At 39.4% G+C, this 13,873-nt stretch overlaps 1 protein-coding gene across 3 annotated transcripts; it reads left to right on the top strand.

The window, feature by feature from the left end:
- The first annotated feature begins 964 nt into the window (after window positions 1-964).
- On the top strand, window positions 965-13,642 carry LOC136448909 (uncharacterized). Of its 3 annotated transcripts, none has more exons than XM_066448619.1 (23): window positions 965-1,128; window positions 2,261-2,387; window positions 2,785-2,915; window positions 3,452-3,527; window positions 3,691-3,812; window positions 4,277-4,459; window positions 5,023-5,193; window positions 5,833-5,910; window positions 6,022-6,127; window positions 6,657-6,905; window positions 7,295-7,341; window positions 7,687-7,932; window positions 8,321-8,400; window positions 8,726-8,860; window positions 8,997-9,051; window positions 9,448-9,742; window positions 10,235-10,429; window positions 10,632-10,700; window positions 10,998-11,173; window positions 11,433-11,542; window positions 11,909-12,071; window positions 12,607-12,743; window positions 13,154-13,642. In XM_066448619.1, exons 2-23 carry the CDS (start codon window positions 2,333-2,335, stop codon window positions 13,302-13,304), a joined length of 3,030 nt encoding a protein of 1,009 aa, XP_066304716.1. In that variant the 5' UTR covers window positions 965-1,128; window positions 2,261-2,332; the 3' UTR covers window positions 13,305-13,642. The 3 variants fall into 3 exon arrangements, with proteins under 3 accessions (XP_066304716.1, XP_066304714.1, XP_066304715.1); XM_066448617.1 differs by having other exon boundaries at window positions 965-1,151; XM_066448618.1 differs by having other exon boundaries at window positions 965-1,151; window positions 2,236-2,387.
- Window positions 13,643-13,873: the final 231 nt, after the last annotated feature.

Below are 13,873 nucleotides of genomic sequence, written 5' to 3'. Positions count from 1 at the left end.
GTGTACGGAGGCATTTTTCAGAGCGTCTACTTGTTTCTTTGTTACGTCGATGAAGATTAGACATCCAGGTAATGAGATACACCAAAAAAGCAATTACTCAAACAACTGGATATGATTTTGTTTCTTTGTTGTTTGTAGGTTTGTTTGTGTAAACATTTTCATCACACAACCAGAAGAGTGGCAGGCCGCAGTGGGTAAGTGAGTGGGGATATGACCTCAAAGGTCAGACATGTCGAGTTGCAGGAAGCAGTGGTCAGAGGTGGTAGAACAAAGTTTAATCAGACATGAAATTTCAAGTCATGGGGTCAATAGAAAAGGCTACCAATTCACCGGGAGGTATATCATTAGGTTCAATGTTTTCGCAGTTATATATTTCCCCTCTGCTAGTCACATTGACCGTAGAGTGACATGAAGTGATTAATAGACACATGTGATTGATCTGGTTGACATGATATGAGAAACTGCAATTATTTCACGGAGCTACGAGATCTTGGAACTCGTGTTTTGCAGCATAGAAATTAGCAAAATTAGAAACGTTTACAGTACAAAAGTAATGGTTGTATAGTTTATTTACCATGCAGGTTTTTTTTAAGAAATGACCTTGTTTAATAAATAACTTATATTCATATTTTGCATCTTTCAGACCGAGAGACGTAAAGCACAGGACTTCTACAATCAGTATATGTATTGTCTAGTAAGCAGTTGCTACGATCCAACATTCGAACTCATCATCCAGCAATCTTCGTAAGTGTTCGGCACTTTCGAAGATATTCGGTATTGTTCGGTGCTCTAACGTAACGAGTGGTCGGACGGCATATCCGAGGTCAAAAGAGACATGTTGCGATGACGTGTTATTCGGAAACTTTCGTATACGTTCGGTACTCGGTAGTTTTCGTAGATACTCGGTAAAACTCGGTAATACTCGGCGTACAGGGGGGAGGTTCAACGTCTCGGAAACAGTAGTGGTCGGACTGCATCTCGGAGGTCAAAGGGGACACTCTTGCGATGATGTGTCACAATTGAAGCCTTATTTGTGTCTAATTAGTAACCAAGGCCCCGTGACTAGAGGTATGCAGGGTTCTTATCTCGATGTTTGTGTCTTCCCACGGTACCAGTTCAGGTGTAAAGGTGATTGGAACTTTGCAACAAAGGTGTGATTCACAGAGTTGTCTCTTTGCAATTATTAGTAAGAATTCCGATCATAGAACGTATTGGCGCTACACGTCGTTTGCCTTAGTGCACATTTTCTAAGCGATAATGTCGGCTAGACTAAGTTGTCATATAAGGATTTCTACACAACTTATCATAGATCTGTTTGCATATCTAAATCTTTACTATCATATAGAGACCATGAATGTGTATTGTCAGTACGTATATGTAACATATACAAGATGTATCACGAAGGTTGAACAGTGTTTAGAAGTTTAACTGGTGACCTGAAAAAAAGGGTCACATCTCTTTGTGTTTGTGCTGTTTTCACGGTGACACCAGTCATTTGCACCAAGGACAGTTGTTTTAAAGTATACAGTAAATAACAACAGATAGATCGTATAGAAGTCGGTGTCGATAACCTGTTTAGTGACGCTGGGCTATGAATCACGGCGCTGGGCTCACGATGAGATAGATGAGATGAATAGAGCTTTTGTTAAAGCGACGTTAATAATTCAGACTCGCATTGTGTCCGATTCGTTTGACCCTCCCGGATTCCTATAGCCGGGCGTAACCGGGGTTTGTTCAGTAAGTATAATGTACAGGGGTACACATGTAAAAAAAGGGTCAGTAAGAGGTTTTATTGAACAGCAAATTATATTAGGAAGTACAGAATAGATATATCTTTTCGTATCCTTGCTTAATTTTCTCTCGTGACGAAAGACGAATTCCCTCCTTAATAGATCCCAGACACATGTTTGATCTATTTGCATAAGTTACTTTAGATATATTTTCCAGACTCTGACATAATTTCTGATATCTACATATCTTCAAAACAATCTACGAATTCCCTCTTAGATGCAAGGTCTGTACTGAGATAGAAACCTCCGTTCAAATAACACCCCCAGTCAATATGTCTAGAAGTATAAGCATGATGTACTAACTACAGTCAGCTGCAATATCGTTGTTAGGTTATCGTATTCTATTTCGAACATAGCCGTAAACATAGCTTATTACTAGAAGAACTGCACGACAATTGTACACGGTACAATGTATGGCTTACTAAGTGTTTTGTTTAAACTATAGTGACTGTTCCCGTCTCCATTATTAGATGTGTCACCGTTATGAAGACTTTGTCAACGTCTTAACATCACCTACAACGTGACTTACATCTTTGAAAAAAATGGAAGGGGCAAGATCTTTGGCAGCCATTATCGTGTGCATCGGAGTATGTACAGGTATGTAATTATTCTACACTGCATTTTCAGTAATACTGTATACGTAAGTCTTTTGCTTATTTGATAGCTAGAAGCTAGAAGATTCTGACCTTTTTGATAAAAAGGTTACAATCTTCTCAACCAACCTCTGCTTGGAGCGCAAGGTATACGTGCCGATACTCGATTGCCATTGCTGCAAATGACCTTGAATTTAAATGAATTTCCTATCTGTTTCTATTGATGATAGAGATAATTATATCATCAAGCTACAATGTAATTTGAGACGTTTCAGGTATAATGTAGTACTTAAGTATGGTGTTTCGTTTGCTCTGTATGTCTTTCACCTTCACTCCCAGGCAATGCCTGTGAAAGTTAAAATATTTTCTAACTCTTTCTAATTGTCTTGCACATTGTACAGTTGGTGCTATTTCACCGTCACCCACGGGAACTTTTGAAACAGCTACGCCAACTTTAACAACGTCACAGACCCCTGCCGTATCATTTCTTCATGAGCCCTACTTCGCAGTTGTGTCCGAAAACGCTGACGTGGTACGTTATAACCATCAATAATGGCCGCTCTATAACTCCCTCATATTACTGTATCCCGGTATCTATTCAAATCTGTATTGTGTATAGTCGCTAAAACTGCCCTACGGCGTAACTTAGCCTTGCACGCGGTGGCAGCGGTACATATTATACCGAAAGACCCGCCACACCTTATTAGGTGTGCACATGAAACTTTAGGAATTGCTTAGAGCTAACTTTTGAGGATGCCTGTACTGTAGTTAGTCTTGTTTCAATGAGCAACATTGCGATGGTGAGAATGGATGTTTGAAATTTGAACACTATGTGCTAGTAGATTGATACAAGAAATAATCTACATGAATCTTCGATAAATTCACAAATAATCGATCTGTAAGTCTTAAATGAAATGTATTACATGCACTACTTTCATAATTCTATGGCTTATTTGGAATTAAAGAAAATATGTCATCCATGTCTGAAGTTATGCTATAGTATTATTTATTCAAGCATGCACGAGCACCCTAACAAACAAGTCTATTTTGATAACTCTGTATATGCAGGGTACTACAGTGATGCAGGTTACGACTTCAGGCAGTCCCCATTCCAGCAGAATCCAGTACTCTATCGTACACAACGGTAAGTCTACGTTTAAAGAACAAAGAAACTCTTGAGGCGTCGCCAAAAAAGGAAAATACAATGAATGATGAACACACTATGACAAACTACATAAAGGCACAGTAGATGTACATTTCGTGTTGAGTAACCACAAGCATTCATCTTTTAACATGTTATATTACAGATCAACAAGCTCTTTTCAAAGTAAACGAAACAACTGGCGTCATCACAACATCATCTGTTATAGACAGAGAGGCTGGCGTCGGCGACAAATCAGCACCTAGGGTTATAAACCTTACCATTCAGGTACGAAAGTCCACTTGATGAAATTCACCATTTTATGTTTCAAATGATATGCAATTCACTATCGCGCTCTTCAAAAAGTAGAATTAGTTAGCATCAACATCTATTTTGTTCTGACTCTGTTTATGTTGCATTTGCGTTGAAATTGTAGGCCGCTATCTAATAGTTTGTAACAACGTATACCTCTAAAAGTTACACAAACAAGCCACTGGTAGTTAGATGTAAACAGCATCAAACTATAAGTTACATATGCTGCACAATAGGTAATAACCTTTGCCAACAATGCGTGGTTTTGTTTGAAGACCATAGCTCAACACGATTTGGCTGGATTGCCAGGGAATTTGCTAGGTAGTTAGACCTCAGCCAACCAATGACATTGCGCCGTCTTTGGCACCCTGGCAACTTTCCTCGGTATTGCAGCAGAACGTTTGTTTTGTTAATCTTTTCTATTGCTTTGTATGCAACAGGTAGAAGAGATACTGTTGAACAGTACTTTGAGTGTGACGACAACTGTTCAGATTACGGTCCTTGACGTCAACGACAATAGACCAACGTTTAACAGACAGTCCTACAGCGCCAGTATCTCCGAGCACGCGGCCGTACGCACTCCTGTTACAGGTCTGCAGATGACGGTTTCGGACGCAGATCAGGTAAAGCACTTAATATTAGTCAAATTTAAACCTACGTCAACGAAATGGCGGTAGCCAACCAGCGAGCAGCCACCATTTTGATGACGCAAGCTGTACCAATTCCAAATGCCTTAACGGACAATAATGTCTTATAAACACAAAGAATGAACTGATGATTTTTTACTGTAATTTGCATTAGTTGAAAGAGATGGAAAAATTTTGAATGAGAAGCATCATACATGTATGAATAGTTATGCTATATTGTGCTATTATTGCTAGCATTGATGTTATCAAAATCTGAGATTATTATCAAAAACTTAATCAATGTTCTAACGTAAAATACAAAGATTTGCGTAACCAGTTCTTTTAGCATATTATTAGATAAGGACCAGGTTGCTCGAAACACTTGCCTCAAGCGTGACGTGAACAGCGGGCTAAAGGGAGTTGGTATTATGTAGAGGCCCCCGTCCCGGTTAACTGAAGTTTTATGGATCCTGATGCACATAGCTTATATATGGTTCTTCTTTCATTGACATGGGCGTAAATGTAATTACTATTAATGTAATTTATTGATATATGCCTAGGGCACAAACAGTGAGTTCAGGCTAAGACTGTTAGGAGATGACGCGTCTGTTTTTGACGTGGAGCCCAAGTTAGTGTTGGGTGGAGCAGCCACAGTCAGCATATTCGTTGTGGATCCACCTGCACTGGACTACGAAACTCTGGAGAAACCTGAAAAAATCCTGCGCTTTCTGGTAAGTGTCTACTGATGATATGATAACATAACACGATGTTTCAAATATAACGCTAATTGCACATATATGTAACACTAGCTTCTCATGCCAGGCCACCACTTCTGTATGTTAAGCAACCACCCTTGAGTAACGGGCTGCGTTCTTCTCGCTGCGTTAGCCTACAGCTGTCAGCCAATCAGACACTTCCCTTCCTGTTGTTGGAAGATAAGTTACCAACCAATCACGTTGCCTCTTGACAGTGGACTGCAGCGTGCACGTGATTGACAGCTGGTGGTGGCTTACCATAGGCTCGCTCACTCACACATTCTCTCCCATTTCTGAGTCAGCTGTAGGGACAGAATGTTTTTACAAAGGCTAACGCATCAAAAAGGACTGAACGCAGCCGGTACGCCTGCGTTGTTGTTTGACATACAAAAGCAGTGGGCCTGGCGTGGGAGGATAATACTCACTGCGACAATGTATATTCATTAGATATAAGGCGGTTGCTCACCGCCAAAGGCACTTCTAAGATTCTGTTTATTGCATTCCCAGATTGCTATCAGACATACACATATAGTAACGTAGGGCTAAACAACATTCTAATACCACACGGTACATGCAGTTCTTTTCCTTTGAGTTATGATTCCTTTTCTCTCTCAGATACAGGCAACGGAGTCAAGAACACCCCAGGCATACACGGCTGTCACCGAAATAACCGTCCATGTACAGGACGTACCCGTATGTTGTATCTAATATTTCTCAAATTTGTTCCACATTTATATTTTCCCTTATGATTACATTTTCATTCCAAGCCATGCCATTGCGACTCTTATTCTTTTATGCCTACAGGAAGACGCCATGTTTCTTTTGGATGTCCGGGAAAATGTCAGATCAGCGACTGTGGTAGGAACTGTACGGCGGCCGGGAGACAACTACATATTCTTTTATATCGTTGGTAAGTTGTGGAAACTGATTAAATCAGTAGCGATATAAAAAAGGATTATGTGATAGGCAAGACTGTGACTTGATGCAATAAAGCCTTGATTTCTCCCGTTATCTCTGTGTAAGAAGTACTTTTTTGTGTTTTAATGTATTTGTTTGTGTCTCCGCATAGTTTTGCTAATGTACTCTACTGTGACATATACAAGAGAATAATTCAATTTCGGCAATATTTAAGATGTTGCTATGTATTGAAAGTGAAACTTTGGCCCTACTAGTCCCTTTTCTAGCTACTGTAGGAGATGGTACTGCTATGTTCTTGATTTGTCTTTGGCAGATAGCTGTTGACGTAGGAAATACGTCATGTAGGTAAAGCTCCCGGCCTCCAATAGCTTGCCTTCTGCCTATTGCCTAACTCTATAACCTATAGAAACTTATGTGCCAAACGGCTACTTTATGTAGCATGTGCAGACAGAGAATATACTATTTCTATTAGAATCCCTCCGCAAACGATCTTACCATTTGCTTTATCTCTTTCTTTTCAGGAGGTGATAATGACAACACTTTTCGTCTGGATAAACGTACCGGTGAGACCAGTGTCATCAATGCACTAGACAGAGAACGGAAGTCATCCTACACGCTTGTTGTCAAGAGAACCCGGGCGGCAGATTACCTGGTTCCAAATGTCAACACGCCCTTCAACGAACACGATGAAAGCCTGTTAAAGGTCATAGTTGAAGTGGAGGATGTGAACGACAATTCTCCACAGTTTGATGAAATTCACAAATATCTGGGTAGGTAGGCAGTCTTATGTCGTCACTTTTTCCTCAATTTGAAGTAACTTTCTTCAACACTAATCCGTCGGGTAGCATAAATCCGCCAGATTGAAAAACAGTGTGTTTGAGAGATCTCCAGTGGCGCAACCGCACCCCCCCTCCCACCGCCAGGTTTGTTTAGATATACAGGAATGCATTATACTCCAGTCCGTTGGGTTGGAGATCTGTTTGGACATATCTTTCCACGGTGGCGTAATTATGGACCTTGGTGGAATAATGTTACTAGATTAAAATGACAAACTGTGAACTGTTGTTTGCGTCTACGAACTTGGATATTTTCTCAATTGGAAGCCACTTTTCAGTAACACAATACGTATTGTTTTGTTTTTCTCTGTACTCGTATATAGTCGTGGAAGAAGATACACCTTACCAGACGTCAATTACAAAATTGAAGGTAAGCCATTAGATTTTATTTTTAACTTGCAAATAATATTAATAAACCAACATTTTATCATCGGTTTGCATTTCAAAATGATCATAGACCTATTCTTGGATTCCATTGCATGTTAGACGCGGGGTATTATGGGTAGCTTTGTGGGCAAACAAAACCATTTACCATGAAAACATAGACGATCCGAGCGTAGTCTTCGTGCACCACACACGGGGTGTCATAGCTAGTATGGATGTTGGTTTTTCCCCGAGCTACCCATAGTGCAACGCGTCTCCCAGCATGCAATGGGAAACGTCAAAATGCCCGTTAGATTTAGAGATGGTGTTTTTAAATCAATGATTTCCTCAGGCTACTGACGCGGATGTTGAAGCGAACGGGGCTATCCAGTACAGTGTAGACAGCATCCTGTTTCGTCCGAGGTCGAAGAACAGCCGACCGGTGGCGAACATGTTCGTAGAAGGTGCATTTCTCGTCAGGTCGGAAGACGGCGCTGTCACCACAGCCACGTTATTTGACAGCTACCTGGACGGCCATTTTGAAGTTGTAATGCGAGCAAGAGACGGTGGAGGGCTTTTTGACACGATGCAGATTAATGTGAGTCATAATTTCATATGACACTTGTTTACTTTTAATGGCAAGTTTATTGCCCGTAGGCTAATTGCAAATACATGTATCATGAAAGGACGAACAGGACAGACAATGGGTAACAATATAACATGTAACTATTCTAGTCTAAATACTGACACTAAATTCTAACTTAGCGAGTTTTTTTCCGAGACAGTGGAAGACGAATGATGCAACTTTTTCTGCAATGTGTGGGTTGTGTGATGTTAAAAGGAGATAAGTTTAGTTTTTAAGTTGAAATAAAATACTATCGAATCCTCCAAGTGAACAAAAAACTTAATGGTATGCAAATCATGTTCCATAGGATTTTACATGCAGGTAAAGATTTTAACATTCATTATGTTGTATTTTCTTTCAGATTTACGTCGTTAAGAGAGATCAGTTCGTAACTCTAACGGTGTTGTCGAGTCACACACCATACATGCCATCCTGTGTAGGGTAAGTTTTTAATTGCCAATTTTTCATAACTACGTGTACTTGATTTTCCAAACAAGATCAACAATTGAGAATGTAATGGTACTACACAATAGTGTTTTGCCTCCACATGTGATCATCTGTGTATTTACCCCCTTGAGCATGTATATGAAATAAAGATCTGTTTTTAGAGCTGATGAACCATTATAATGCTGATTCAATGTTTTTACTAAACAGCACTTAATATTATGATGATGAGAACTAAATATCATTAATGACTTACATTTATGCAATGCAACACTTATATACCAAAATAATAAGTGATTTTTCATTCTATTAATTCCAATAGCGAGGTATTTAATGCATCAAATGCAGCAGTACATATAGTCGGTATGAGAGCGGACCCCCCAGACAGACTGAAACTGGACGTTTACGTGGTAAAAACAGACGAAAACATCATTTGTGATTCTCGATGCACCTCCAGGTTAGTATATTATATATGCTTAGAGTCTTTTCTATCAATGGCACGATACTATGAACATGAGACTTTACTTTTACATGAAACTTGATGTAATAGTACAGTAGTAAGTAATGAGTTCCTTCAATTCATTTTTTTTCAGCATTCTTAACAGCAGTATTTTACAACAAGGGTGCAGTGATCTAGCTGTTTTAAAGGTAACGGATTCTCGTCCTTTGTAGCACTAATGTTGTGATTGACGCCACGTTGGTCTGTAACGTCCTGCGAAATTATCTAACTGAAAATGTTATGAAAACTCATGAATGCACAACTCCTATAGATATCCACTTCTGCAGGCTTTTGAAAGTAAGATCAAAACATAGATACTTCACAATATCGAATACAAGACATAATCTTTAGGGGTTTTTTCCTAGTATGTAAAGTACTTCAGTAATTTTGAATCATTTTAGAATATTTTTACTGTGTTTAAAACATGTAAGTTTCCTAGAAATATCACAAAGATGTTACTTAAACTTGCCATACTATGCACTTTGTATCATTTCATATCATGTCATATCATATCATATCATATTACATCGATTTATCATTATTAGGCATCTCCAGAATCCAGCTCATGGACTGACCTCACCGTTGGAGTCCCCATCTTGATCATATCCCTTGTTGGAGCAGTCCTGTTCACCGCTACTTTCACCGCACTGGTCATAGTGTGCTGTAGGTACAGGAAAAACCCACCGAAACGCTACCGCACGTCTTCTCTAGCGGCTCAACCGAGAAACATCCCCACAACGGAGCGGCTGAGGAGCGTGGAGAGACGGGGATCAACTATCAGGAGGACGTGGGGGACCAGAAGTAGACATGGCAAGAATAGACCACGGATCTTTCCTCCTGGTATGTACTTATTTCTTTTAACTCTGAATTTTAATTCAAACATTCTGAGATGGACTGATATTGTTTTTAAAATGCATGTTGATTTCTTATGCAATGTTTACGGCAACTGTGAATTCGTCTGCAAATTCAGTATTGCATTTCTGTAGAATTATCATGCCTATATTAGTGACTACCTTTCGGTATGGAAGGCCCGGCCATTCAAAAACATTTGATAGTCACTTAGATTGTCTTTTTATTGACCTAAGCATTACGAATGCTGTCTATAGCGGCTACCTACCTACTTCGACGATTTTTAAAAACCTCTTGTGGTCACTCTGTAGACAGGTTTGACTGAACGCATTTGGTAATTCTGTTGAAATCTCCGCACATATCATCCGTCATTTGAACAGAAATAGATAGGCGATATTGTTTTACAAACCATTCTTGATTCAAATATTTTTGAACATTGTAAGTAAGTGTTGAAAACTCAAAAAGTAAATTTCATTCTTACAGACGTGGACAATGGGGTCAACGATCTACGGCAACATGGTGACAACGCTGAAGGGCCGTTAGAGTTCAAAGTCCTGTCAAAAGAGGATCATTATGAAGAGCCGCTGTTCTCAGGAGTGGACGAAGACATCGCCTGCTCTGTCAATGATGTCCTCATAGAACGGAAATGGCTGAAACTTGGACCCGTCTTTGCAAAAGGTCATTTTGATTTGCCATAGATGTTTTTTAACGGTGGGCGGCCATTTTGACGTTCCCCCTAGCAACACTGGTCTCGTACATGTAACTAAAGGTTTCACGTCTCGTTCCCAATACCCTTAATGATAGAATGTTGCATTCTGAAACACTGAAGGCAGTCGATTGTATCATTCCTTATGATAACGGAATTCTATTTCTCTGATAGGAAATTTTGGTCAAGTGCTAAAGGGGACCCTGAAAACGCAAGTTGAAGTAGCTGTGAAGACATTACAAGGTAAGCAATGAACTGACAATGCCACAAATGTTTCTGAATTATTTTGTCAATTGGTTGTTGTGAAAAGTTGTTTTGCGAAGCCATGTTCAAAGTATGGTCATGATACAATTTAAAGTGTATTAGAATAAAGTTGGGTGTTACAAATGCAACATGAGTAAGAGGATAAAGCAGTATAGACAAGATTATAATCATAATACATAGCCATGTGTTTATTTGCATGTTTCTAATTTGCATACTTGGGGAAACTTAGACTATGCAGTAGCAGTTTCTTACGGCCATGTCTCGTCTCTTTGTTAGGTAACAGGCAGAATCTGAACACGTTTTTGAGGGAAGGGATCATGATGAGGCAGTTTAACCACAGGAACGTGCTGGGACTTGTCGGCATCTGTCTACATCAGGGAGAACCGCCCATGATCATCATTCCTTACATGAAAAACGGCGACCTTCTGAATTTCATTAGGGATTCGGGAAAGGTAAATATCTCTTGTATATCCACATATTTTTGCCTCTTCTGTAGCGGGATTTGTTTGTCATTTATAGCACAAATCAATCAGCACCCTGCAGTGTTCGTCATATTTGTATTCAATATTGTGTCAAATATTGCAAATGATTTATGAAGTCGCCCTCATTTTCTTTTGTGCTAACAATGGGAAATTGTAACCTTTTAAACTTTTCTTAGATCTTAGATGCATTCTGTAATGTAATTCTAACTCTTTTTCTTGCTTGCCAAAGGACATTACAACAAAGGATTTGATTGACTTCGGGCAGCAGATAGCCGAAGGCATGTCGTACCTCGGCGGTATGAAGTATGTACATAGAGATCTTGCGGCCAGAAACTGCATGTGAGTTTGCATTGTCATCTATATCTATGTTCCGAATTATATGTACTGTCTTTCTGAGAACTGAAAAAGATAACATTTCTAGAAATACTTTTAGCTTGATAGGAAATATGCAAACAAGAATAGAAAATTGATGCTATGATTTTTTTAATCTTTCCCCACAAAATATGCAGTGTATCAAACAGAAATGTTTGTTCAACTCCATAGCTTTACTGAAACACCAAGAGATATTCCCGGGGTGTGTTGGTACCTACGACAAAACATGAATACAACAAATATTATATTTCATTATAAGTAGACTATGCTACAGTATCACGCATATCATTTACTCCTTATCAGTTTTAATACTCTCTTTACCAAACAATGTAGGATTGATGAGTACGGCATTGTGAAAATCGGTGACTTCGGCCTATCCAGAGACATCTACGAACATGATTACTACACCAGTCGCGAGGGCGGGCCGGCACTGCCCGTCAAGTGGATGGCGATAGAGAGCCTCACGCATAACGTCTTCAACACAAAAACAGACGTGGTAGGGGCAAATATTTTACTATCAGAAGGGTAATATCGTTATGTGGACACTAAGCAGGACTACTTGATGAGAGGTATAAAGGAGGCCATACACTTCAGGGCACTCCAGCCATCACTGAACATGTAAATAACAGGGACAGTGGGCGTTATAAACTTCCTGGCACGTTTGACCAATTGCTGACGTCACGTATCCGCAATGACACGTGTCAATAAAGTCACGTGTCCGTAACTCTCGCGAGTTTAAATTCGGCAGTGATTGATAATTATTGATCATGAAGAAGGCGACAGTGGTCGTCGAAAATTCGATCCGTGAATACCTTAGTGTTGGAAGAAAGTTTAGCATTGTATTATTATCTATTGAATATATTAAATCTACATTCCTCAGACTTGAAATGTCAGAACATTACAAGCGGTTACAATTAAAACCATGGGGAAACTTCTCACAAACGACAGATAAAGTAATTAAGTTGATGGACATTCTTGAAGATTTTCGGTAAAAGTTTAAAAGGAATTCTTTACCTCTTGACATTATTCAGTGGGCGTTTGGTGTGTTGCTATGGGAACTGATGACGCGTGGAGTCCCTCCGTACCCGGATGTAGACATCTACGACATGGCGGACTACCTTCTGAGCGATCGGCGCCTGCGCAAACCGGAAGAGTGCCCAACTCGAATGTGCGTTGATTTTCCCCAATATCATAAATATACATTCTGATATGCGTAATACACCATATAACGTTTCCTGTCGTCTTCTATATTAGAACTCACCTCAGTGCATAAAAGATGTACTTAGAATACATTGACCATCCATACATTGCAAACGTAGGACAGCAAATGAGAATACCCTAAGTGTTAGAACTTGCACCAAAGACTGTAAAAGTAGCTTAGTCTCTGAAAATTGTCAAGTGATAGAAGTTACAGTAGGTTGTATCTTTTACAATTGTTGTATAATTTTAATCATTTTTATGAAGTATAGTTGCCAAAAAGGATTATCACACTTATTACATGTGGTCGCTGCTGTGTAAGTGCCTTTTTTATTTTATGGAAGAGATACATTTGGTTTTAACATTGTTCTCATTTTGCAGCTACAAGACAATGCTGGTCTGTTGGAACAAGGATCCCAACAAACGCCCCAGCTTTAAACATCTCGCCAGACTACTGGAGCAGATCAAAGTATCGACTGCCGTGGACAAATACGTGGACATACTTAACAACATGCCGGAGGCGAAATGCTAGAATCTGCCAAAATCCGATTCTGATGACAACGAAAGAGAAAGGTCGATCATGAGCTATTTTTAAACTAGGCTTGAATTAAGATTTTAGCCAATTTTGATTTGTAATATAAAACAGAGTCCCTATAACTTTTAATGAAATTGAAAATGTTGCACCTTAATGTACATACGAAATATGTTTAGTTTATATTGATATTGTAAACCAATTATGCAAGCTGGAGATGTATTTTTGATATTATAATAATAGATTGAACCTTTGGTGGCATATTGTATTAGCACTGCTGCGGTGCATGGTCTGTATGCTAGACACCAGTGACAGACAAATAAAAACGTTGCACTTTTGCCATTGTTTCTCATTGTTCGAATTCTTTGAGCGCATGACACAGGGTAACAGGTATACATGTTTATGAATAATAGAAAACATGGCCTTAGTGGAACATGGGAGTTTATACAGTAGTACCGCCAAGCGATTTGGTGACAAATTGCATGGAAACATGTCCATGCGTGAAGTTATTACCAACGGTATAGTCAGCTTTACGTTGAAATGCCCACATGTTCATTTTGACATTTGTT

This window comes from Branchiostoma lanceolatum, chromosome 14, assembly GCF_035083965.1.
Source record: "Branchiostoma lanceolatum isolate klBraLanc5 chromosome 14, klBraLanc5.hap2, whole genome shotgun sequence".
Taxonomy (NCBI): Eukaryota; Metazoa; Chordata; class Leptocardii; order Amphioxiformes; family Branchiostomatidae; genus Branchiostoma; species Branchiostoma lanceolatum.
The sequence above is the reverse complement of the archived record's forward strand: the minus strand, read 5'-3'. Positions and strand labels throughout refer to the sequence as shown.

What these genes read in the sequence shown, in the direction of transcription:
- LOC136448909 (XM_066448619.1), top strand. Translation starts at nt 2,333, where the DNA reads ATGGAAGGGGCAAGATCTTTGGCAGCCATTATCGTGTGCATCGGAGTA. An exon ending in CATATTCTTTTATATCGTTG is followed by an intron (nt 6,128 to 6,656) that starts GTAAGTTGTGGA and finishes CTTTCTTTTCAG; the next exon opens with GAGGTGATAATGACAACACT. An exon ending in ACCACGGATCTTTCCTCCTG is followed by an intron (nt 9,743 to 10,234) that starts GTATGTACTTAT and finishes TCATTCTTACAG; the next exon opens with ACGTGGACAATGGGGTCAAC.